At 30.6% G+C, this 27760-nt stretch overlaps 4 protein-coding genes across 5 annotated transcripts in view; 2 read left to right on the forward strand and 2 right to left on the reverse strand.

The window, feature by feature from the left end:
- LOC148226048 (uncharacterized) overlaps positions 1 to 5582 on the reverse strand; it is a 57244-nt gene extending 51662 nt beyond the window's left edge. Inside the window, exons 1-2 of one of the 2 annotated variants that reach the window (XR_015812262.1) lie at positions 4653 to 5582; positions 477 to 994 (exon numbers count right to left, since the gene is read on the reverse strand). Coding sequence is in view for 1 of the 2 variants with exons in the window: in XM_088203892.1 (XP_088060018.1) it covers positions 4653 to 4853 (201 nt within the window). In the remaining variant the exon portion in view is untranslated. Of the gene's footprint in view, positions 1 to 476; positions 995 to 4652 lie in introns of those variants that run through there. The other variant, XM_088203892.1, reaches the window with a different exon arrangement.
- Positions 5583 to 5596: 14 nt separating this feature from the next.
- meng (serine/threonine-protein kinase meng-po) lies at positions 5597 to 7411 on the forward strand. The gene has a single exon (XM_088203891.1). It carries the CDS (start codon positions 5597 to 5599, stop codon positions 6884 to 6886), a length of 1290 nt encoding a protein of 429 aa, XP_088060017.1. The 3' UTR covers positions 6887 to 7411.
- Positions 7412 to 10406: 2995 nt separating this feature from the next.
- LOC148226050 (uncharacterized) lies at positions 10407 to 19888 on the reverse strand. The gene is made up of 3 exons (XM_088203894.1): positions 19724 to 19888; positions 11675 to 11861; positions 10407 to 11604 (listed from the first exon to the last, which is right to left on the reverse strand). The coding sequence occupies exons 1-3, from the start codon at positions 19738 to 19740 to the stop codon at positions 11473 to 11475; spliced, it is 336 nt and encodes a 111-aa protein (XP_088060020.1). The 5' UTR covers positions 19741 to 19888; the 3' UTR covers positions 10407 to 11472.
- Positions 19889 to 21672: 1784 nt separating this feature from the next.
- Hpr1 (THO complex 1-like protein Hpr1) lies at positions 21673 to 25846 on the forward strand. Its single transcript, XM_088204104.1, has 9 exons — positions 21673 to 21770; positions 22386 to 23054; positions 23128 to 23384; positions 23453 to 23625; positions 23688 to 23829; positions 23899 to 23984; positions 25002 to 25228; positions 25303 to 25374; positions 25449 to 25846. The coding sequence occupies exons 1-9, from the start codon at positions 21720 to 21722 to the stop codon at positions 25776 to 25778; spliced, it is 2007 nt and encodes a 668-aa protein (XP_088060230.1). The 5' UTR covers positions 21673 to 21719; the 3' UTR covers positions 25779 to 25846.
- Positions 25847 to 27760: the final 1914 nt, after the last annotated feature.

Raw genomic sequence — 27760 nt, forward strand, 5'->3', positions numbered from 1 at the left:
AAATATAGTGATATTGTATTTATATTTAACATATTCATAATCCTAGATAATACACTTATTTTTTTTAATATGTAAATTCAATGCTCCTTAAATTATTTGTTTAACTACAATTAATCCTAAATATTTTATATAATCACCCATTACTACAATATAGTTATCTATAACTATATTTATATTATTATCTAAGATATTCTCACAACTAATAAGCATACATTTCATTTTTATTTAATTCCAGAACATTATGTTAAAAATTAAAGTGTCGTCCACAAACAGATCTATTTTACATTTTTCTATATTAATAATTATATCATTATTATTTATTATAAACAACAATGGTCCTAATTTGAACCACTGTGGTACAATTTTTTCTTTCTATTTTTTATATAATTATCAAACCATTTTAAAATAATTTCACTTATATCTAAAATTTATTAAAATTTTTTCAACATTATTTTTTTGTCTATTGTTTCGAAAGCTATATATAAACAATAAATAAACAAATAAAAATGGAGACACTTCTTTTTAGAATACATAAAAAGCATAATTGTTAAATTTAAATAGATAAAAATAATACCATAATTTTATGAGACTCACGAAGTAATATTTTCGCTCTACATATGAAAAATATGACTATATGATTAATACGATTTGCCGCAAAATATTATGTATAACTGACGTTTGAATTAATTGCTAATCTTAGATCTGACTGTAGCTGTACTTTTCTCGTGAAGGTTTCGTTCAACTATACATCAAATTTTCGGCAGCTTGTTGATACATCAGAGAGCTTCAGTGTCTTATGTTGACGGCAGTATGTAAGCAGCGGTGATCCCAAAGCTAGGATATCAACAGCTTTAAGATAGTGCAGCTTGGAGGTCTCTCTCTGAAGTCGATGAACAGCGTATGTTAGCTGTCCGTGTGAGAAGAGTGGTTTTCCGTTTTCTATAGACCAGATCAGCTTATTGTCGAGGTCGGTCGACTAGAAGATGAATCACTCCTAAAAGTTTATTTACAAGTCCAAAAATAATTGATTTTTTAACTAAAATTATATATTCACCAAGATTTACATCTCGCATTTTGTATTTTAAAGAATCTTTGCTTATTGAAAATGTAATTTTAATTCCCTTTATCTCGGTTAAGATTACTTTTTTACAATAACTAGTTTGTTTTATATAATAATACCCAGAAAGATTCTTAATCGCACTTGTGACTATCCCTTTTTGGTCACACATAATTTAGCAGGTGTACGCGTAGACGAAGGGTCGATTTGATATGAAATAATGGAAGATTATTCCGTATATATTATATTAGTGAATCATTGGAATTTAAATTTAGTCAAAACCTATATTAAAGGATCTAGTTGCAAGTAACATTATTTGATCTTGAACCAAATAATCAATAGTGTTGATAATTTTTATCTTGTAATATATATATAAATATGTATACATTATTCATATATATTTTAGCTATCTTTTTAATATGCAACAAGTGTCAAATCCTAAATTCTTTAGTAAAACATAATCATGAGGAAAACTCCTTTGCACATAAATATTTTATAGGCATCCAAATTATGTATTGAACACACCCTGTATAGGCGCAAGATGCAGGGACGCCCAACGGGAACGGAGCGGAGCGGGGGGCGTCGCGACGCTGATGACGTCAAACGGTACGGGATATAAAACTAAGCTTTCGCGTCCGATGGCAGTCAGTTGAGAGCTTTCGGGCGCAAAGGCTCCAAGGAAGAAACACGTCCTGGAGACTGGCGCACATATCAATAACACGCTGATCACATCGATTATCGAATCGGACTTGTTGAACTTGTGACTTTGTGATTTTTATTGACTCAGTGTGAAGAGAATAAGAGACTTTTATATTGTGAAAAAATAGGAGATACAAAAGCTGAGCCACTACTAGAAGGGATCGTTTCGGATAATTTATCTAAATCGTGAGTAATTATTTATTTATTTATGTTTAGGTTGTGCGGATCTTTCGTTTCGTCCTTCGTTCTATTTTCGTGCATAAGGTCATAGGTCAAGTCTGTCTATTCGTAGGTGTGTGCATAGAGATTTACGTAGGAGGGATAAACACTTGACGTTTGAGTATTTCTAGTGACGAATTTCTAAAACGACCGTGAAGTACTAGAAAAAGCTCATTAGTTAAACGTAGGAGCTTTTACAATATTTTATATTCAATTTATGTTTGCGCGTTAAAAATACAAGGTAAACTGAAAATATTTTATTTTAATGTCCTGAAGGAATACTACGTACATATAGTTAACGTTAAATTATGCATTAATATTTTTTTAATTAAATTAATTATAATTTATTTATTCTAATAAATTAATTGTATATTTTATATAAAATTACTGTTATCTATATCATAAAAATAAACGCTATATCAAATAATCTATATATAGGATGATCGTATTTTTTTTAATTTAAATAATTTTGTAGCTTTAATATATAAATGCATACTTAACAATACACATTTTTTTTTTTATTAAATATAAGTTAAAGAACTTTTTTATTAAGTATTTTTAACTTATTTTAATATATTATCATATGTGGTATAATTGATTATAAATATAAAAAAATATTTAAAATTTAAAAAGCACTAGTTGTAAATATATAAATTAACTGATTAAATTAATGATTTTATAATTTTTGCTTTGCTTCTAATTTAATAAATCAATATCACTATCATAAAATGTATTATTAAATAGCGAAATAGGCAATAAATTGTATTATTAATTTATTATAAATCTTTTTACCACGATTTTATATAAAAATGTTGTATCAAAAAAACAAAAAACTGGACCATCACCGAAAACATCTTAGTATCTGATATCATTATAATATAATATCATACAATAATTATTTTATATTTTCATTACGCAATTCTGTCACTGAATAAATAACTAAGGTAGATAAAACATGTACGAAGCCAATGCTAATGTGTAATAAATAATGTGTTCGAGCCGCCCTGTACATCTGCCAAAAATAGAAGTAAATCAATACACGCCGTAGCTGGGTTGACAAGTTAGCGCTCAAAATAAATAGAGTTCAAAGTAACCGAAACGCTCTCATAAAGGACTTTTCGTGGGTCTACATTGATGCCCCACTTAAAATTTCCTCTCTCGAAAGCCTCATTGCAAGAAAATTTTAGTCGCCATTTTGGTGGCACACTCGAAATCGCGTGCGCTCTATTATTAGCGACAATAAAACTTGGGAGTGTTTCGCACGCATATTATTTTTAGATATATGAATTCCTAGATGCAAATATAGCAAGTGGTATTTGGCCAAAATTTTAGCCATTTATTTGAGCGTGTTGGCCGCCATTTTAAGGGCGCGGGATTAACGGCAAACAAACCCTTTGTCTGGCAAAATCTCGGTTAATTGAATTGGCAAATTGAATTGGTTCAATTTAAACTCGGCGAGGTCGAAACAAAACTCCGAAATCGCGAGAACAATTAATTTGTCGAAATAATGGTGTTGAAGGAAGGAAAACCTCATGAAGTATTAATTGGATTTTATTTAATAATGCAAAATAAATTCGAACGACGAATACGACGACGACGTTTATCGATCGCATAAAAAATCTATTATTATTAATAAAAAAATGCATTTAATGTGACTAGGATAGCTTTCAAAACCTTGGAGAGCAATGATCTATAATATAATTACACGCGCGAGTTTTATACCTCTGAGCCAAAAACATGATACATTGCTTGTTCCACTTTGGACATGTAAACTGAAACATTAACTCTGTTTGTATACAACCTAAAATTAGTTCGTTTTAAACGTAATCGTGTTTTATTCGAATGCGCAGTATAATTTTCTCAAATACAAAGTTAATAGGGATAGATGAATAAAGAAATTCAACTACAACCTCACGGTCACGTCTGCCATGATCATAAAAACTAAACGGAGCTTAACTATTTGATTGATTAAGACTTAACTCGACCTTCACAATAATACGAAAGAAATTCTGACCGTGCATATTATACTTCACGAAGAGAGAAAAACAATCCTTCTATTTAGCTTACTAGCGATTTTTTTATGTTTAATTTATTGTTATCTACTACCAAACTTTATCTGAGGTAAACTATTACTTCGTGTGTGGTCTTGTCGTCCTCCATTAATATATGACAAGAAACTTAAAACAATGCTTTACAATATGCTACATAAACAAGCTTATCGTTTAACTTTTGATTTTAACAAATGAAAGCTCATTTGGAAAACATTAGTTAAACTACATAAAATATTATATTTATATGGACAAGAATGGATACTAAATAAATCTTTTTTTATAAAAAACAAATTATTAAAAAAAGTTTAAAATAAACATTTTTAGCTACGCGGCTTATTTTATTTTATTACTTAAATTAAACATACCTTTACAATAATAATATTATTAACACATTGAAAGATTATTAAAAATGCAATTATAACAACGTTAGATATGTGAGTAATTTAATTATAAATATACGAGAGCTCATTAACAGTAATAAATCACATTTTAATTTACTTCGAACATTAAAATTAAATAATTAAACTTTCGCATTATGATCCTTTAATTTTATAATGAATAGATGATTTTAATAAAAATAAATTCTAACATACAATAAATTTTATTTATCAATTTTATCTACTCACATGAATATTCCCGAGGGTCTGGGATCGTCGAATTGCAATCCCGAAATCCCGAGGCCGCAATTTTAGCTCGGAATCTGAGCACTGTTGTTGAATTAAAAAAATATGATATAGTCTTCTTATCAACGTTTCTATAATGGAAAAATTTAAATTAGAAAAAGCACAGTGGAGCATTGTTTTTATAAAAAAATCAATACTACGCATCTTAGTTAAGATCAAGATTCAAAGCGAATTGTATCTCCAATCTAAATATTGTGTGTGGCTACGATTGACCAAGCGTATCTTTGTTTAACAAACAACATTTAGTAGGCCACTGGTTTAATTGATATTATATGAAATCAAAGTTAGTAAGACTCATTCAAAATTTAAGTGTTACCTATATATATTATATGATAGTATTTGTAGTTATTTTCGATCTAATGCGATATTTATAATGGAAGAAGAAAAAATGTTTTACTGTTATACTTGTGATCTAAAATTAGCCCGACGAATACTGACAGCATGCTAAGTTATAAAAAGCATAGTTTCCCCAGAAGAACAAAAGCTTCGTGCGTGTCGGCACAAAAGCCTACATATAGCTCAAGTCTATTTGTTTCTTATAGTCCGACAAACGTAAATATCAGTTGCCATCGCCCATACTGAAACCGATGCTCGATTAGTAAACATTCGATCACCATTTACTCAAACGCGTGCTGACTTTAGTGACGTGTGAAGCTTTTCTATAGCTTCAGTATTTATTTAAAAGCGCCGTACCTGCACGCCAAATATTCGCCAATCGTTTATTTATCATGCGATTGCTTTATAAATAAAGAAAGATCGTAAAAAAAATATTGTGTATACAATAGAAGAATTCGCACAGCTTATGTATATAAACAGAGATTTATTTTTACACAGTCGATTTATTGATTTCTTTCTTGCCATTTCAGGATATCAGGATCTTCCGTTCCATGAGATCTCTGTTGTTGGCCAGTTACATCTTCGGTGACGGCTACGAGCCCGCCTATACCAAGCTGAAGCAGAAGCAGGACATCATGAAGCTATCGGAGAAGAAAGAGATCGACCAGAAAGACAACAATGGCAATCAACTGTGCCATTCGCTGTCTAACGGCGCAATCAACAGCATCCACAGGATCCAAGAAGTCCAGCTGGCAGAGATTAACATGTCTGAAATATACGACATCAAGAAAGTGTTAGCTGAAGGATGCTACGCCAGAGTCACTCTAGCGAATCACAAAAACACCGATTCTACCGTCGTACTTAAATCAGTTTATGGCGAACTGACACCGATGAAAGACTTTTTCAGAGAATACCACTACTCCTATCATCTAAGCCCACATCCGAACATCTTGGACAGCTATAACGTGTCTTTCAAGTGCGACAACTGCTACGTGTTCGCCCAGGAGTACGCGCCTTATGGCGATTTGGCCGGACACGTCAAACTTGGAGGACTTCCAGAATCCATTTGCAAGCTCATCGGCAATCAATTATCGAGTGCATTAGACTTCATGCACTCTAAAGAGCTTGTGCATAGAGATTTAAAGTTGGAGAACGTCTTAATATTCGCTCCGGATTACTCCAAAGTGAAGCTGTGCGACTTTGGCGCTACCAGAAAGGAAGGAACCCTCGTTTCTAAGCTGAGATGCACTTGGCTGCCGTTCCTCCCTCCTGAAATATACGAAACAATAAAGAATGAAAAATACATATGTAAAACGTCGAGCGACAGCTGGCAATTAGGTATCATACTCTTTGTCTGCCTGACAGGCTGTCCGCCATGGCAAATGGCCGACAGTATACAAGACCCTAATTATTCAGCATTCTGGAGATATCAAAAGAGACGGACCACCAAAATACCAATCCCTTTTAAGAAATTCTCCCCACGAGCTTTGAGAATGTTCAGGCGCATATTTGAGCACAAACCTGACAAAAGGGCGCCGGTTACGGAAGTCTCGAAATACATGAAAGACTCTTGGATCGAAAACAGGCTGCAAACTTCTAGCTCTTGCTCGCAAATCGTTAGCACTAGTACATTGGTCCAAGAAAGGAAAGACTCGATCAAACTATATCTTAGACAACAAGACGGAAGTAAGAACTCGCAAGAGAACAACAGAAACAAACTGAACAAAATAATGAACACTTATGGGTTAGAATCGACAGTAGACCAAAAAGCAATATCCAAACGTGTTTGGGAATGGGTATTATCTTGTGATGTAAACGCAGAACTTGTAGAGGGTATATAAATTAATATATACTATATATAATATGTACATAAGACATTTTTTTAATCTACTAAATATTGATTGTCAATTATGCAAAGAACAAAATATATTCATAGACTTAAGTGTGATAGTAAGAGTATAGTCAAACATGTATTCCATATATTATGTGTACCTAAAATTATTATGTAATTTTGAGAGCATTTTTACCAAGTAGGATATTTATTGATATTTTAGATAATGTACCAGTATTATTGCTGTGCGACTTTTATGTGGATCGACGAGTGACTAATAGGTATATCTAAAATCTTCCTGTAAATGTGATCGTTGGTCTCTATGAGACCGATTTTAGTATTAATGTACTTCATATAATATATTAGTATGAAATGTATTGTAAATATAATATACTTGTGCAGTGCAATATTTAATTTTAAATAAATATCAGTTAAGTTAATTGTAATTTTTTTATATGTGAAATTCAATTTAATTTGTATTATTTGTTAGTTTTATATAAAAAAATATTTAATAAATGATATTTCAAGTGTAAAATATGAGTGTTTTTTTTTCTTATAAAAATAGCAATAAAATATAAAATTATTACAACAATAAATAAGAATAATAATCAGTAAAAAATGTTATGATATGGTAATTAGCTGAAGCCGTGGATCAAAAAAATTTGTTACCTTAATAAATAAAATATACTGTTTAACACAGGACAAAATATATAATATCAGGGGGAATAAAGTCTCAATAAATAGTTTATTACACAAAATATATAACTTTTTAAAATATAAAACCGATTTTTTGTTAATAGGAGAGGGCAAAAACAATTATCACTTTTCAGAAGTCAAAAATCCATGTCAAAAGCTATAACATCGTGTCGGCGCCGTTGCAGTGGGAACGCTCGGTACCGAGCGGTCATTAACGTTTGTCAATATTTATAAATTAATTAAAACGCTAACCCTTAAATATCTCAATGTATGAATAAATAGACTTATTTACATACTTTTTTATGACCGTTGTTGAAACACGCACAATATTTATAAAATTGCACAAAAATATACTATTTAATAGATTAGCCAAGAACCTTCATTTCATATTATAGCAGAGTTGACATTTTTTAATATTAAAAGCGGCAAAGACTTGTGACACAGTTGCATATTAGGAAGGGATACTATTGCTGCATATTTTTTTAGAATTTGTTTTAAATTGGTTGAAGATGTGTTAAAAATTTTACATTTAAAAATATATTTTTATTAATGCTGTTAATGTTTTATTTGATTATTTTGTTAGACTTTTATTATATTTTTGAAGTTATGTGGCGTCTATAGTACCTCGTATAACATTGACAATATAATAAAATATCAATAGCATACATACAATACCGACGGCAAAGAATAACGCATTACTATTTTACGTATTGCAAATAAAATATCATACAAAGCAAAGACAACAAAAGGAATTTACTATAAGTTAACGTCATATTCGACAAAAAAAACAACTGTCTATAAACAAATGCATATTACAGTAATTTAAATATAAACATCGACCCACAAAAATGCTTGAAAAGTAATTAAAAAAAAAACATTCTACAATATGTGACGCGATGTGTAAAAAAAACATTATTTAGGTCGATACACATAGCAGATAAGAAACACTGTTCTAAGCCGCTGTGTAAGATCTCAATTATCGCAGTCCATTTAACCGATATTAAACACTCTTTTATTAATGGAATTTTATTGCAAATCATCTCCAATCGATTAGAGAAAAGCACGAATTAGCAATGGAGCTTTCTACCTTTTCGATGGCGAAAATTTTGTTAACAAAAGCCAATATTTAGCATCAAATGATGAAACACTCGGGTACAGAATTTCGAGGATCACAATTCTATACAAGATTTGAGACGACCAGCGACTCTACGATGAAATATGCGATCCAGTATTGTCTTAAAAATAATATAAAATTGCGAAACTTTTTACGACAAATAGAAATAACTGTCAATTGATAAATGTAGTAGTGTATATCATTTAAGTAACACATAGTCAATATTGAACCTCAAAGTTTTAGCGTGAATTATTTATGAACCATAAGGGAAAGATTAACCCTTTCACCGCGGATGATATTTTTGCGGGTCATTTCGAATTTTGTTAATATGTGGTGGGGGGCACATATTCATGATATATTTTTTTAAATATTATAGTTTATGAAATTCAAGTGATTTACAGCCTTAAATTATAGTAAGTAACCATATGATTAGGCTTAAGGGTTTTTGGCACCTTTAGGTGCCCAATGAGTACTAGCTATTTTCTTGATGACTTCTATAGAAGCCATCCGCGGTGAAAGGGTTAAAGAAAAAATACCTTATTACCAAAACATCTAAAAAAAAATTGCAGTATGCGGCCAATTATTCCTTCACATATTTTTAAATATGAGTAAAATATTAAAATTCTTTAAAACGCATGAGTATTATAATCTCATTATTTTTTATGTGAAATGGCAGTAAAACACGAATTATATAATACTTTAATTACTATATTTGCAGTAATGATCATATTTGTGTATCTATGTAATACAATCTAGATGCATTTAAATACTATACTATAGTTATTTTATACAATTTAATGTTCCGCCATTATTTTTGCAGCTTATATTATTATAAACAAAATTATTTTGGGGTCGACTAAAAAAGATCACCCAAACACTAATCTGGATTGAGTCTTAGTTAAAATAATGATTATAATTTATAGTAATCTTCTAAGCTTTGGTTTACAACTTTACTATAGTAAAATTAATATATTGATTACAAACATTAAAAAATATGAATGACAATTAAATTATTATTTTTACTACAAATATATTTATTTTTTAATAAAAAAATAGCGAATATTTTGTTTAACTAAAAGGGTTAAATAAAAATAACAACAGTAAATAATCATTTATGAACACTTACTACTAAATGAGTTACTGGTTTGTAATGTAAATAAACTTTTGAAAAGTTTGTATCCTCATGAGGATGCTATGGCACACACTTTAAGAACCACTAATAAATTAATAAATAAAATCTTAAAAATTATCTAAGATTTTGGTTTTAAGACAATATTGATTGAACACGCTTAAATTTAATCAATAAAGATTATAAATACAAAATTACATTAAGTACGAAGAATTATAGTTTAAGTAACAGTAAAATTAGACATAAAGCTTAAATATTGACTATATTCTTATTAATCTCAAAAGATGCCAAACTTAAGTCAAAAGCATCTTTTGATTACAAAATAAAATGTGTCAATGTTAATAGTCTTACTTACTGATACACTATTAGGATGAGGAAAATAAAATAAAATGTAAGATTTGAACTTTTATTTCAGTGTTGTATGGTAAATCATCATTGTAAGTTCAAAGTACAAAATCAATTATTTTCAATGAACGTGAATTTAAGTGAAAAGTAAATTAAGAGACAGTATAGTTTATGAACACAGAAGGAATGTCAAATGATAAAAGTAATAAAAAATATAAATAATTAGATATAATAAAATAAAGAAACTTTTCACAATTAGAAATGAGCTTGTTTTTATTTTGAATGTATCATCGAAAAATCGTATAACAGCTAATCATTATTTCTCAGTCTAATAAATATTTGGTTGTATAAAAAAGATTAATTACAATCTACAATAATTACAGATCATAAAATATCCAATATAGACAAAAAAATAAGAACTTTGAAAATGGACAAAAAACATCAATTAATTTTTAGTACATTGAATTCAGTATAAAAATATAAAATATCATATTTTAAAAAACGGGATATTTATTTTTAATATATATTTTGTGTAGCATTAGTACACTACGATAAAACGACATAATTGGATTCACCTAAAAATACATTTAAAAAATTAAAATAATACTCAAAGTAATGTAATAAAGTATTTTTTATTACAATACTCTTCTAAAAGGTACGAGAGAGAATAAAAAAAGTACGCCAGCAGATTTTCGAACATTATATCGACAAACATAAATATTGTAATAAAATAAATACATAATTTACTTTCGAGGAATGTGCTGCTATGGAAAAATCACAATTATAATCTCACAAAATTTATTAATGTACGAATGCATACGCATATGTAATATACGCACAGATACACGCATACATATCTTATAAAAAGAGAGCGTCACTCTGTATATATAAATACTTGAAACGGATAATAAAATATATATATAGTATATCAATGGCATGCCGCCCATATATGCGGTAGATTCAAAAAGTCAAACGCATTCACGGTTGATCGAATACAAACACGAGCGACTATAAACACGAGCACGTGTAACGGCTGAGTCGCTTGCCATCAACCGTACATGCATTTGACGTTTTGAATCTACAGCATGTATGGACGGCACGCCACTGATGTATATATATATATTTGTACATTCCAATCTTACAATGCAATATGCACAAGTGAATATAATTTACATATTGTCCATGTAAAAGATATTTAAGTTAAAGAATTTTTTTTACTATTAAATTTACCAAATGATTGAATCGTCTAAATAAAAATAGTTTTGGTATTTTCATTGATAACGTTTACAATATTATCGGAGCCTTAAACGAACTATGAGTTGTGCTGTGGACGTTTGATGCGACCCCACAATTCGTTTAGATCGAATGGCACAAAGTTACTGTACTGAGTAGGTCCTTGATAATATCGGACATGGTTAGCTCCACCCCGTTCCTCTCTGTGAACCTGTGAATATATAAAACTTGTTATAAATGATGATTATCGTACAAATATTTTTGATATGTTTGGTCTTTACTTTTTCCCATGTATCAAAAATATAATTTACAAGATCTTCTTGTTGACTTCCATGATTGCTTGGAGTCTCATTGTTTGAACTTGTAGGGCTAATTCTATTATATCCTCCGGAAGAGCGATTCTTTCCGTTGTAATTATTTACATGGTGGTTGGATCGTGGATTTCCATTGGAGGAGTAAGAGTTATTTCTGAAAGCAATAAAAAATTCTAATTATATTTTATACAAATGTCGATTACAAAAAATATTTCAAAGCATATTTTTAATATTATATATATTTGTAAAACACAATTAAACCAAATGTTTGTTTAAAGTCTTCAAGAAGATCACCATAAAGCTCATATGACAGAGAAACTTGTGCAGATGCATAAAATTTAAGTTAGGTCAAATTCCAAGACAACTAGCATCACACGCATTACACATTTCACTGCTCTGGGTCGTGCGGAACGAATTCTCCAACTAGTGATATGTGATATTTTCGTTTAAGAAATATTACAGATAGGTCGTACCAAGATGTAGAAATGAGATGAAAGTTTATCTGAACCAAAAACGCAATAAATTTCTAGGTGGAATATAAATGCCAAATAATTTAAAGTGGGATTTAGTAGAACACATTTTAAAGTGTTCTTATAAAACAACATAAGATATATCTGGCTATGCACGGTTTTTCCCATCATTATGTTGGTAACAATGGTCAAAATAAAACTTCATATTGCATCAAACAATAACATTTTAATATGCTACGACATCCAAACATAGTGAATGTAAAGCATATATTAGAAGATAGATCCAAGTGACCAAAGATGCAATGGACCTAACTAACATCAGTGTGGAAGAATCTTAGAAAACTAAGAAACAAATTATCCGTAATCTGATGTTTTCAATTTTTTTACGGAGATAAGACTACTGTTACTTGTAATGGATTCTGTAATTCTTAGGACACATTTCTCACTAATAACAATAAAGCTTTAAAGCAATGTGTTAGGAATAAGAAGAAAATCACCGATTAGATGAATGACTAAGTAACCAGTATTGTGAGTGAAGATTTTCCATTGGTGATTTAGATAGAAATAGTGAGTCCTAGCAAATCAATGATCGCGATTAAATCATGAGGTAAATGATAGATGCAAAACGTATTTTATTCATATCATAGGTTCATATCTATATATATACATACACATACAGGGGTGTGACAAAATAATTGGACCAGACATTATTTTTTTATATTTTTGTAGTTTTTACACACTTTTATGTAATTTAAGAAAGTAGAAGCAATATATTTACACAAACAATTTATTTTGGCACATTTTTCATTTTAAAAATGAATGTCTAGTAACACCACCTTTATCTTTAACCGCCCTACCCATACGAACGTACGTGATACGTTCGTATGGGTATTATAAAAAATATTTGGCGAAATCTTTTTTCGAGAACCTCTGACTTGCAAAGGATACAAAAAAGGATCACAAATGAGTCTATTGCGTATTTTTTTATGTTATATTGTAAACAAGTATTGTTATTGTGAAATCTAATGAAAAAAAAACCCAATGTATTTTTTAACTACTTTTTGAATAATAACCCAGAGGTAGGGCGGTTTAATTACTTAGAGTACTCTTCTAAGCATACTCTCTATTCTCGCTATTATATTTTTACTGCTCAACAATTTTCTATTTGATTTATATTAGGTGAATTACCTGGCCAAGGTAAAACTTGTATATTTTGCTTGTCAAGTAATTCTTTATTGATTTTGCCGTGTGGCAGGGAGCTGCATCTTGCATAAATATAGTTTTTCGGATTTTTATTAATAATATATGTCCGTCCAAGGGGTTGTTTTGCATTTTCGTCCACATTTATGTCATTGTTTATGCTATGTATCAATAAAAGTTTTAGTTTTAGCAGTATATCATATCATAATCAATTATAAAAAAGCGATTATCAACAATTATCGAAAAACAAGAAAATAAGAACCAGAATGCAAATTACAATGAAACATATTAAATACATTATCATTAACAGCTAGTCCTGATATTATTTTTGAGATTAATAGAATTGCAATACATTTTGAAACATACTAAGATATGAAAATTAAATGAGATACATAAACCTTATTATGAGATAAGATAAATATGTTTATGAATAATTTCTCAGAATATTTTATTGAAGATAAACTAATTCTGATTATGACGTATGTTGAAATCTATCAATACGATGACTCAAAACTGAAACATTATATACTCGGTTATGTATTATTTCCTCATGTTTAGACTACTTTGTATAAAGATAGATTGAGCTAAGCTGTTCAGGTTAAAACAATAGTCATAGTGATCTTGTGATTTAAATATTAGATTCAGGCAACTTTATTTTATACATCAACTCGTCTGACATTCTTGATAGAGGTGATAAAATCTTTATAATTTTTTTATATTCTTTATATAAAATCATTATAGTATGGGGTTGTATGTATGTCTTAGCATGGGGTCGGTCCTATCCATTTAATTGAAGGGATTATGAACCAGGAAGTATATGTTAATATTATGGAACCTGTAATGTTACCTTATGCTGAAGATTTCGGGTCATTGTCCTGTTTATCAACAGAACAATGACCCGAAACATATTTCACATAGGGCAAAAAAGTCGTTCACAGACAATATTATGGATGTTTTGGAATGGCAATCATGCAGCCTGAATCTAAACCTTATTGAACACTTATGGAGACATTTAAAATACAAAATTAAGAATTAATTTGTCACAAATTTAAAAGAAATATATTCAATTGGAAAAAACGAGCGGGAACCGAATCCTGCCGCAAATACCAGCAATTAATCGAGTCAATGCCTAACCGTTGTAGGGCTATTATAAAGACAAAAGGTCACCCTACAAAATATGATATTAATGGTATTTTTTTTTTTTTTATGTTTTTGAATTTTTAGAATACACTCATATCAGTGGTGTGCCGTCCATAGATGCGGTAGATTCAAAACGCCACCAGCCTGAACGGTTGATAGCGAGCGACTCTATCGTTCACGTAATAGTGTTTATATTCGCTCGTGTTTATAGCAAGCACGCCACTGACTCATATGTATCTATTAAATTGAAAATAAATATTTTAAATATTTATTACAACATATACTAGTATTATTTACCATTATGTAGATTATCAAGATAAAAAATAAAAATTTAAAAGGTTTCAACAATTTTATGTAAAATTTGCACTTTACATCGCATTTTGACAAAACTGCAAAAGTGTCTTATTTAGGTGGCTGCCACTATATATAAAAACTACACCCTGCAAGATTCAACTTACAAAAATGAAATACACGTACCACTTCCCAGTTAGCACATCCATTAACTAATCGTAAGCACTAGAAAAACTACCCTTTGTGCGTAAAAATGCAATAGACAATGGGTCTCCGGCAAAAAACCTCGCATTAACCCTTACTTAATTATTCGCTGTACGCCATGCGTTTTTAGCGATATAATTTTTTGGCTACTTACTTGGTTTATTAACACATCATTACAGCCAAAATACTCAATTTTTATATTTTAAAATTATATATGTATGATTAACATGATTTAAACATTCTAATTATATCAATAAACAAACATTTTTCATCGTATTGTTGGTAATATGGAGTAAACAAAACTTATTATGCACTTAAATCAATTGGCCGGCCCGCGTGTTCACACGTACACACACATGCACGCGCGCGACACTATACAAGCGAATGACAAGCAGGATCATGCTTCCACACTGAGACAATTTTAATATATAAATTTGCAACGCATTTTTTCGTCGTCACATCCTGTTATAAAAATGTACAAATCGACAACATTTCTTAGATTTATAGAAAATCACATATATCGCACACAAAAATAACCCTAATAACCAAACCGTTTACGAATTATAACACGCTCTTATGTGGAAGAAGAATTTGCAGTTGTTTGTTGCTATAAAAATAATAAATAACAAAACTTGATGGCAAGTTACGATGTTACATTTAACTATATATAATTATATGTATAATTTATAATATATACATATTCTTCTTCTTCTTCCACAGCGCTACAACCAGTGAGTGGTTTTGGTCTCCCCACCTAATTTCTTGTAGGGCTTCTAGATATATCATGAGTTTTAGTGTTTCTTCCGCTATTGTTTGCAATTTCTCTGGTTGTAATATTGCACATTCCAGGTTCCAAAATTGAAGTTCAGTCGTTTATCTAGATTTCGATCGTCTAGGTCAGGGGTCGACAAAGTGCGACTCCGGAGCCGCATGCGGCTCTTTGGCCCCCTAAGTGCGGCTCTGGCACAAATATCCACAGGCATTCGCGCAAGACGCGCCGGATTTAAGAAATAAGGAAATATGGAGCTCTAAATTTGAACATCTTTGTGTTGATTTGGAAAATTATAATAAGTGTTTGCTAAATTAATAAATAGATTTGGCTCTCAATTTTTTTTTAATCGTTGTAATGTACATATTTGGCTCTTTGGCTAATTAGTTTGCCGACCACCGGTCTAGGTCATTATGAATCGGGGCGGATTTATTATTTCTTTGTGATTTTTTCGTAACTATTTGGATTTCTCCACGTTGGTTGGTTTGCTCCACGATAGAAACCCTCCTCCTTTATCCGGGTTTGGGACCGGCAAGAGTGCAACATATCTACACTCCAGGCGGAATATGTAAAATATATTACACACACACATATACACATATATACAATAAATAATAAGCGTTTCGTCCATCGTGACGCAATGGGGTAACCTGTTAAGTCACAATGGTCTTAATTTAATCTAATTAAATAAATATATTACAAATAAATTATAAAATAATAGAAGAAGTAAAATAAAATGACTCAATGACAAGGAATCGCTTTTGTTATTATTATTATTATTATTATTTAATATTTACTAAGAGTTATTATTAATATTTACTAAGAGTTATTATTAATATTTTATTAATTATATCTTATTTATATTTATTAATAAGTATTAATTAGTAATTATTATTATTATTATATAATTATTACAAACAATAAAAACCAATCACAAAAACATTTGACAATATTAAAACAGTCGAAATAATGTATATTCACAAGTATTTACAAATCACAATAATTATTGAAATATTGATGACATAATTTAATTTCGATTCATTAATTAAATTATAAAAAAAAACGAATTTTCGCGACGCGTTTGTGCCAACCCTAAAAGTGGCGCTGCAGTAGCACAATCAAAACCGCGCGCAAAATACAAACGACTAAAATTAAGGCTTGACTATAATTATATATACCACTTTTTCATCGCAAATTCTATAAATAAAATCACTGAAATCGCTTACTAAGAATTCAAACTGATTTTTAAAACATATATTACCAACTTTTACCTTTCCTTTTCTTTAAAAAACGAAGGTTTTAACGAACGCATCATATGATGCGCATGGCGTGAGAGTCGATTCAGTTGCGCATCATATGATGCGCGTGGCGTAGAAAGGGTTAACGACGTTCAAAATATGTTCAGCTTGCAGATTCACTTATTCAAGGAATGAACATATTTCGTTGATCGAAGCACTCGACCAACCAGCATCAGCACCGGTGATTCGCCACAGATGTCTCAAAGCAAGTGTATAAAAGATCTGACACTTTATCACATCGGCAGACAATCAAGCGATTTGAGATGAAAGCGCTTGATTAGAGCAGACGAACACAAGATTCGAGAAGGCAGACAAGCAGACCAAAACAAAAACAAACATGAGAGACCTCAGCAGATAATTCAGAGAACATAACTTCTCCACCAGCGCTCAGTCTATAAAATATTTACAACTCGACAATATTTCGCTTTGGTAAATTGTACAACTTAACAATAAACTGTAAACTGCAAAGCCACACTTATATATTTTATTCTCTAAGCCCGAAATCAGAATAGTTAGTAAGAAACGATATAAATTGATTAGCTTCTGGCTAGCGAATCTAATTTCAGGATCCTAAACGATTAACGATACCTATGATATTAGTAATTATAATCGCGCAAATTGTATGATTAATTTTTTGTTAAAAACAATCGAGTTGATCTTAAACAAATTTAAAAATGTTGATACACCTGCAGTTGTCACATGCTGGATCACCAGATGCTCACATGTAATAATAACCTTTTAATGTTGCAAAATGCAATCATCATCAGAGATGCGAGTAATTTAATTTTTAAAACATATTAGAGAAGAAAAAGAATTACAATCATTAATGGTAACAAATACCGTTTTAATTTACTTCAGACATATTATTTAAAATAAAATTGGGTACTTGTTTTTTGCACAACAGAAAGCTCAAAAATCAACAGTTGTAATTTCCACTGTGTGCATACGAGCCTGTTAGCTTATTCAGCGTTTGCGTAAGTATAAATTTATTGTATGGAATGAAAATGACTATGAAAATATATTATAGTTATTAAAGTTGACAATTGCGAAACGTCCATTTGCTGTTGAAACCCAAACCTAGCCTAAACAAATATAATAGTATAATCGTTAATTTGTTTAGGTTACTTTTGGGCTTGAACAGCTCGGGAAGCGCAGTTGGTAGTAACTGGTGATTTGAGCGTTGCTAATTAACAAGTACTTACAATTGTTTAATGTTCACATTATGATTTGTCTTATATTATGTAATATATTGTATGTCAGATTCCTTGAATGTATTATATGTACTTAATTGAAAATACATGTCTATACTACAAATTGTATTTGTCATTTTTTGATCTATTTTATAAATGTTTTTAAATATTTATTTTCCCCAAACTAGTCCCAGAATCACGGGATTGGTTCATCTAATATTTTTGATTCAACTAATTACCTATTCACTGAACCTGCTGATATTTTTATTTTATCATATCTATTAGATTAAATTTATTTAAAAAGTACAGTAGTAATTAATCGCCGCCAATAAATACTTAATCCCAATTTAGAATGAATTCACTTCTATTAGCTACTATAATTGAACAAATGTTCTCCTTGAAATGAAGTATCTCTAAAGAATACATTTCAATATAAAAATATAACTCTTCACTTTTATTAGTTTTATAGTTGGTGATTAATTTAAAGAATAAAATATAAAATCATATATAATATAAAGAATTACACATAATAGAAAAAATGCAGACAAACAAAATGGCGACATAACTTATAAACGGTACACATTTTAATACCATTTTGACTATCGAATGTTTAAAATTTCATTCAACATTACTTTTATATGTATTCATAATTACCGTAAAATAATCCATAGATGTAAAAATATGAAAAATTAATTTTACAAGGACATAAATATAGTTTTTAATAGTTCACCAAATCATGTATCTATGTGGATAGAATGACACACATTTGTGATCCGTTGATTAAAAATCTGGTTTATACAATTTTTTCTAGTATGTATATAGTATTGCACGAATAATATATTAAATAAAATTCTAATACTTTTTCTCCACTATAATTAATAAATGTTAACTTAAGCACTCAAACATTATTTACTGTAATTTTCTTTGGATATATTTTTTAATTTCTTATGAACCATTGCATTAAACAAGTTCCTTTGTTAAATATGTAATTTAAAATGGCAATAAAACTGTAATTTATACGACTTAGGGTTAATTTTTAAGAATATAATAGATTTATGGATCCCGTCAAATTGACGGAATTCTGAATTGATTTGTATCAGACAGTGTTTTTTTACGACTTTTAATATTTGAACAATGCAAATATGTTACTATTTTTATTTTCGGAAACAGTTACGATAAAAAACGATTAGTACGTAAGTAATGTTTCAAAATGGCGGCAAATTAGGACCAAATTAAAAAGTACATAAACAAAGATCCAAGCGTCGACTTCGTAATCCGTGACGGAAGAACGGCGCTTTGGGCCAAATTTTCCGCTCGATTATCGCGAATCGAACCGCACATAACCAGAAAATTGAACCAGCTAAGTCGCTAGAACAAACAGCGGACGGTCGAGGATAGGACGAAGGCACGAGATCGATTCTGTCTGTTCGGAAGGTAGAAGGAAGGGGCCTTACCTGACGTTACGATCCATGGCTGTCAGCCTTTGTTTTGGAGACGCTTGCAAACAACCGCTCCAGCTGGTAGATGCAACGTTGTGCGTCCGTCGCGCGAAAGCGTCGAGCGAACGACGCGCGTATGAGGATGCGATTTCGCGAACGCGAACGTTGCAACCATTCTTTAAAATAATGTGAGCACTGAGATTACTCAATATAATATATGTTATTTTTTTCTTTTTTAAATTATTACTATTTACAATAATATGAAAATAAATCTGATATCTGAAAAACAAACAAATTAGCTAAGTATTTATGGTGTCATGTATGAATATGTGTGTTTCTAAATATGAATTAGGCGATTGGGTGAAATTTTTTTTAACAATCAGTACTATTTCATAAAATTAACTGCAAAACTATGTATGTTGAAGCTACTCTTATTTAAATGTTTAAAAAATATTTTTTTTTAAATAAAAGATTAATGTAATTGTTAAAAGTATTTTATTTTATAATTAAAATAGTTACATGGATATGATAATAATTTGGATGCTTAGTGTCTTAGGGAGGGAATGACAGGTGGCTGCATTTACCTTATATTGGAAATGCATGTAATTTATTAAAATACTACGAATTTTAATTTTATAAAAATATTGAAAGTAGCTGAAATAACGTCCCTGATTCTAAACCGAAAATTCTCTAATTATCTCTATAGGAGCCGAATTTAGATTTGTTATGGCCAAAACTGGTCGTCTTCTTGTCAATGTATTGCTTTCCGCCGCTGTCACGTCGATGTTTCCAGAGTGCCGCCGAGTTTATTTGGTGATTGTAATAACAATGTAACGATATTTTTAAAAAAACAGATTTGTCACAGTGTTATGATTTTGAAAATATAGTCGAGTGCCAAACAATATATTTAATATTATTAGAATAATAAATTAAATGTTATAATTTTAATTGGTAACCGGATTATTGCGTAAACAAAAGTTGTGCACACAAAAATTTTGAATATTAGTAATTGTTTTGTGGGAGCTTAGATTTGTTATGGCCAAAACTTACCAGCACTTGGGTAACACTAACGTGATGGCAGCCCTCGGCCTGTTCAGGCACGCATCGCGGGCTCGTGCCCCGTTCAAATGTAAGCAACTTCAATCGTCAATAAAAACACTACTGCAGCGTCTCAATCTGTGTCTTATTGTCACCTGTCACCATCCCGTCGCTAAAGTTTGATTGTCAAATATATTTTACTTAAAATTTTAACTACTGCCAAATATTTCTCTCTATTTTTTATTGAATATTGATCTGAATTGTTGTTGTTTGCAATTTTCGCCATGCGCAATTTTCGTTTCCGCAATAATTACCGAACAAAAGAGTAATTAATCTAATTTAAAATAAGATATTTAACATACATATTTATAATCAGGGCTGTGGAGTCGGAGTCGGAGTCGGAGTTGGAGTCGTGGAGTCGTGGTGTTTTGGCCAGAGTTGGAGTCGGAGTCGGAGTCGTGAAAAATGAGCGACTCCGAGCATTTTTTAAATTATGAAATTTATGAATTTTTAATTGCGTAATAATGAATGTGTATAGCGTATGAATATTAAACGGGTAGAGAAACACCAAAAATACCTGATAAAATTAAACTTTTTTGAGTCGGAGTCGAAGTCGGAGTCGGAGTCGGAGTGGAGTCGTGTTGTTGGTAAATATCGGAATCGGAGTCGGAGTCGGAGTCGTGTTTTTTTTTAACGACTCCACAGCCCTGTTTATAATGCTTGATATTATTATTGTTGATACACATATACATAAAACGATAAATTTTAATAATATTTCTCAAATTATTTTATAAGTTATAAAAATGATTAAATATGAGTTATTAATAAAGTTGACGTGTTTAGAAATATTTACAATATTATTTTATTTATTTTTCATGATAATATTATTAAATTTTAGTAATGAAGTTTTTTCATATTGCAACCCTGTTACAAGCTGTCATCATCGTGCGGCGGCGTCGTTTTTGCCGCTACAATGTCTGACGATAAAGGTCTAACTTTTGAAGAATATCGGTCTCTATATAAAGTGAGTTAACTATAATTACACAGTTTCTAAGCTTCGCTAGTAATTTAAAGTGAATTTATCATATAAAATTAATTCTCATAAAAATATAGGTTGGGTTCTATTTGGTTGAAACATCAAGGCGACTTTTTATATGTAGTTTTATATATTCTTATCGCATTACTTTATTGTAACCAATTTACGTATAATGGTGCACCAATTCGTTAATAATTTAACAGCTTAGCAATACAACATTAATTATATAAATAAATACAATATTCGAATTTGGACCTGGTGCTTACAATTTATTGGTTGCCAGTTTTTGATCAGACTTCATGAGCTAAAAATTGTGTTTTCTAAATAATTTTCAGTAAAAACATTTTAATGTCTAGGAGAGTTAAAACTCTTAAAGACATCACTATATAACATTCGAGATTGTCTGTTTTGCCATATTTCTCATCACAAGATGATCAAATTAATTAATAATAAAACTGAACATTTTTATCTGTGTTTTCAATAGTAAGGTGCTTGGGTAGCAAAATTAGATCAATATTGAATAACAAAACACTCGATGCTTTGATATTACTTCAAACATGAAAATTTAAATTATTTAAGTTAATGCAAATTTTATTTTTTTAGGGAGTTTTGCGCCATGCTTTTACAATCAAAAATGACGAATCAGAATTATGCAAGCATTCTTCAGATCCGACTTTCAAATGTGCAATGGATCAACTCTTCAGAGATGTGCTCATAGAGTTCTTAGGCAAAGATCAAGAATGCTTAGAAAGATATGTCACTTTTTGCATAAGATGTTGCCGGAAAGAGATAACAAAACCCACCATGCCTGTGGTATTATTGGTCGACATTTTCGACTCGTTCACTTTGGACAAATGCGAGAAAATGTTCACATACGTCGAAAACGGCGTAAACATATGGAAGGAAGAACTTTTTTTTACGGCTTGCAAAAATAATTTGTTAAGAATGTGTAATGGATTGTTAAGGCGATTGTCACGTTCACAAAACACCATATTTTGTGGCAGAATATTGCTATTCTTGGCTAAGTTTTTCCCGTTTTCTGAACGATCGGGATTAAACATTGTGTCGGAGTTTAATTTGGATAATGTCACTGAGCTTGGAGGCGAAAATGATTTAATGGATGCGAACGAGGACGAAGATATGCTGGACGAGAATAAGAAGAATTCTATCACTATTGATTATAGTTTGTACTGTAGATTCTGGGCTTTGCAAGATTATTTCAGAAATCCAAACTTGTGCTATAATAAAGTTCAATGGAAAACCTTCGCTGGAGTAAATAATTTATTTTATTAATTTATCATATGTTATAAAAAACTTATTTTTATTATAAAATTAATGTTTACAGCATTCTTCAAATGTACTAACAGCGTTCAATTCATATAAACTAGATACTATTCAAGTAAATAATGAATTCAAGAACAAATCTTCAATGATGATGGAAGTAGACTCAAAAGAAGATCAAGAAAAACACTACTTTGCAAAATTTTTGACGAACCGAAAACTTCTCGAACTACAGTTGTCGGATTCTAACTTTAGACGGTGTATTTTAGTACAATTTTTAATACTATTCCAATACTTACAATCAACTGAGAAATCCAAATTGTGAGTCAATTTTGAAATTTTGTGTAAAATATAGTATGTTTTTATATTTTTTTTTTAAATATGTTTAGGGAAACTCTTGAGTTGAAACCGGATCCTTCAGAATGGATAAAGCAAACGGCTGAATTAGTTTATAAACTGATATCAGAAACGCCGCCAGATGGTAAGAACTTCGTTAATAGAGTTCGGCACATATTAAAACGCGAGGAGTTATGGATTCAATGGAAGATTGAATCATGTCCAGGTAATTTATAATTTTTTTATTATTGTATATTATTTTAGATACTAAGGTATTTTTTTTTATAGAATTTCAAAAACTAAAAGCAAACAGACCTGCAGAAATAATAAGCACAGATGAACCAAGAAAAATGTTAAAGCCTCGCAGAAAAAGATTGCTTGGTGACATAATCAAAGATTATGAAGGTCAAGGAAAGTTTTATTTAGGAAAGTAAGTATAATTCGTTTAAAATTGTGATATACATGAATTGTTAATTAATTTCGTTTATTTTAATTTCAGCAATGAGTTGACTAAATTATGGAATTTAAATCCAGACAATCTAGAGTCGTGTAAAGGAAAAGATAGAGATTTCATTCCATCATTAGGTAATAATATAAAAATACTTGAATTAACACAGAAAATATTAGATTTTATAATCAATCTGATTTTTATTTATATTTAAAGTTGAATAAATATGAGTGAAAACAATTATTGTCATTCGATTAGATATAATTTATAATCATTTGTGTAAATAAGAAGCAGTAAAATGCAGAATTCCATTAAATTTAGTTTCACATGCTAGTTACACATTAAATCAGACTGATTGCTTCTTTTATTAATAAATATAAATATATGTTGTATTTAAGTTTAGTATTTCGCAATGAAATATTGAAAGAAAAAAATGCCTTTTTTTATTATCAACTGAAACCAAACCTTGAACTAAAGTTTTTCTAAAGTTTGTGAATATAAAATAATCTCAAACCTAAATGAAGTACTGTGAGAGATTTTTTTTGTTTGTTTCATCCACTGGGTTTTCCTTGTCATTGATTATTGTTTAGTAATGATTTATTTTTACGTTCACGTAATGTTCTAATAAGAGGTACGTTTAATCCTTCGCATATCCATATCTTTAATTAGTAAAAATCTTCATAAAGTTTTGACTATGAAAATTTTACAATACATGTATTTTCTTGATATTTGCATTTAAAATCATCTACAATTTTTAATAATCGACTGAATACTTTCTTGATTCAGTGAATACTAGTAGCATTATCTTGAATTACGAGATGAATTTTCAATCTTATCTCAAAGTTATACATCAATTTAACGAACTTTCCTGTCAAATAAGTTGTGGTTTTTTTGAAGACTCGTCTTGTGAGTGTCACTCATAAGACTTAGAATTGTGTGGATAAATAAGTGTCTATTTCTAAAAGTTCAGAGAGTAATGATGATTTTCTGTTGACTTTCCATCCTTGGATAAAAGTCTCAGTTTCGGCTGTATATTTCGACTAAAACTAGATAGAAGATTTATGGCATTCTAGCACTTTTTATTTCCTTTAACCAATTGAAAATATTAAAGCAGAAAAAAGCCATATTTTAAAATTTGTTTAATATTATTTTAGAAACTTATCTAGCTGAGGCCTTTGATCAAGTCGAGAAAGGCGTCACAGGTGATCAACGCGTGGTGGCCGATGAAAACTTCGGATGGAGAGCACTGCGATTACTTGCTAATCGCAGCCCTCATTTCTTCACGTATACGTGTAATTTAATAAACAAACTACCAGACTACTTAGAATCGATGATAAAGAACATAGCCAATGATCTAGAATTGGCAAAACAGCCGAACCAGGTAATAAATCAATATATTGATTTGATTTATTATACAATTTATATATAATTTAATTTTATTGTTTTGAATTCTAGGATTCAACTGAAGATGAAGTCAAAGAGGAAGAATTCGAGCTGATGAAAGTGGAACCGACAGATGAAGAACAGGTTAGATTTATTAAAAATTTGCAATAAGTATTAGTAAAAATTACATTTCTTTCATTGTGCGAAATAATTTATAGATGCCAATACAAGATGCTGATAATCAGTCGGGTGATTATGAAGAAAATTCCAAATCAGCGCTACAAAAAGCCTTGAGCGACGAGCAGATGAGTGAGCTATGCGAACAATTGCAAGGGGACTGGAAAAAGTTGGCTACAAAGCTCGGCTTTAAAGAAGACGAAATATTGTACTTTATAGAGAATAATACGTCAAATTCCACGAGTGCCAAAAGCATGCTGCAACTTTATTTTCAAGATGACGAGGACGCGTCTCCGGAAAATTTAGCATACATATTAGAAGGTTTGGGTCTCACAGAAGCTGCTTTGGTTTTGAAAGAGGCTGAAAATTAATTTTACACCTGTAGTGCTTTATATGTGTATTTTTAAATTGTCTAATAAAATGTATTTTTAATTAAAAATCTCGTATTTAATTTAGTTAAATTTATATTTGGAGAAAAAACCGAAAAAGGGTAAGAGTGTGAGTTGGCTTTGTGGCTAAATAAAATACAACTGCTCTTAACAAACAGTGTGAAAAAGAATTTATGTAACTTGGAATGAACATTTATGGTTGTATGGACCGTAACGCTAGCAAAGTTCTAACCTTGATATAATATTAGTTTTTATGTGCACAAAGGGAATTGTTAGCGTTGTAAACTATTTGTTAGTTGTTTTCTTCAACATAATAAACCATTTAATATTTAATGAATTGGAAAACTGGGATGTGAAATAAGATTTTTAGTTATTGTAGTATAGTTAATTGCAGTACCATCGCCTATTGTTTTTAATCATACAAGAATAATAATATCTATATGCAATGAAGCACTCACTGTGAAAGCAGCGATTTTATGTCTCATTTTAATTTTAGTAGTATTCTATTTATATTGTAGATGCTACAGCTTCACTATTTGGACAAATTTAAGTAAAACCTAAGCACAAATATATTTAATTCTTAATTTTTTTTTTAATTTAAAAAACAATACCAGAATATAAATATTGATTATTTAAAATGACATTTTATAATAAAACTTTTCTTAATTTGGTATTTGGTAGTAACATTATTTCTTGGAATTACATTAAAAGGGCTATCCAAAAAAGATAGAAAGTATGATCTTATTGAAAAAAATTTCGATGAGTCATAATCTTAGAGATTTTGCTTTCCAGAAACTCCCTCCCTTCGCCAGGTGCTAAAGATATCAACGGGTTTGAGCCATGCCCTGGAAAAGTAGAGTAAGTCGTCGACCAGAGTGGACAGCGCACTTTTATAACGATGGTTTACGCCCTCTGATCCGACGTCGGAGTTTTTTCCATTTGCTTGTTGGTTTAATAACAGGAACGTCATTGAGGGGGGGGGGAGTTGGTAGGGGCATTTAGAGGGTCAGTCAGGAGTCCTCCAGAGAACGACGTCACTGAATCGTACTTCACAAATTGCGCATCGTCAAGAGTACACGAGCCCTGATACCGTGCTTCGTAAATTGCGTCCCCAGTTGCGTCAATCATTAGTGTAACAGAAAAATCGCTCGAGTTGAGTCTCCAACGATAAACTTACGATCCCAATATATACATATATTAGCCTTAGCCAGAATATCTATATTACGATTTCCATACTTTGTCTCTCTATAAAATCATTAATGAAGCACTAAAGTTATTACATTTTTACTGAACGTCTGCTGCGAATTTGTGAGTCAATTTAAATGATACTCGATTATTCCAGTTCTTTTAGACTTTATCGACGGTAACAACTGGACTTATCAAGTAACGTTAAAAAGTTATATCTCAAATCGTTCAAAATAACTGTCAGCATTTTGCTAGGTGAGGAGTATAATCCTGGTAAGCTATTACAACATATATACTTTGTAAAATTTATTAATTTATATAGTTATCTGTAGCAGCTCGAGCATCTGCAGCATAAAAGTTAAGAGGAACGCACTGGAATACTGTTAATATACATTTTGGAATTTACGACAGGGAAGAAAAAACAAGAAAATTCCCAAATTTATTTTACGCTTCCGAACCGTAAACGCTCCCAAACACTGGAGCCAAGACGCTCGCTCGTAAAACGTGCATATGCAAATAGCATGACGAAGTGGAGTGGAGTTTACCAAAATTTTAATCTCGTAAAAAGCAATTTATCCCTACGTCCAAGCTTAGCGTTTTCTGCTCGCTATATAACGGCAGAACTACTTCTACTACATAATTTTCAATTTGTAATTTCCAATTAAAACAGTGCGCTATGGTGTGAGCTTTCCAGGTTTTTCTTCGTCGGATGTCATAGCTGCGAATGAATTTAATTAAAGGACTCGAAATCTTGTTCTTCAAACTCGGCGTTCCGCCCA

Source organism: Plectrocnemia conspersa, unplaced genomic scaffold (assembly GCF_051122295.1).
Source record: "Plectrocnemia conspersa isolate PC_06_02 unplaced genomic scaffold, ASM5112229v1 ptg000014l, whole genome shotgun sequence".
NCBI classification, from domain to species: domain Eukaryota; kingdom Metazoa; phylum Arthropoda; class Insecta; order Trichoptera; family Polycentropodidae; genus Plectrocnemia; species Plectrocnemia conspersa.

Excerpts from the sequence above, each read along its gene's own strand:
- meng (XM_088203891.1), top strand. The coding sequence starts at position 5,597 with ATGAGATCTCTGTTGTTGGCCAGTTACATCTTCGGTGACGGCTACGAG.
- LOC148226050 (XM_088203894.1), bottom strand. Across the intron at positions 11,605-11,674 it reads TTTTTGATACATGGGAAAAA|GTTCACAGAGAGGAACGGGG; the intron begins GTAAAGACCAAA and ends ATATATTCACAG.
- Hpr1 (XM_088204104.1), top strand. The coding sequence starts at position 21,720 with ATGTCTGACGATAAAGGTCTAACTTTTGAAGAATATCGGTCTCTATAT. Across the intron at positions 23,055-23,127 it reads AATGGAAAACCTTCGCTGGA|CATTCTTCAAATGTACTAAC; the intron begins GTAAATAATTTA and ends TAATGTTTACAG. Across the intron at positions 23,385-23,452 it reads TCAACTGAGAAATCCAAATT|GGAAACTCTTGAGTTGAAAC; the intron begins GTGAGTCAATTT and ends AAATATGTTTAG.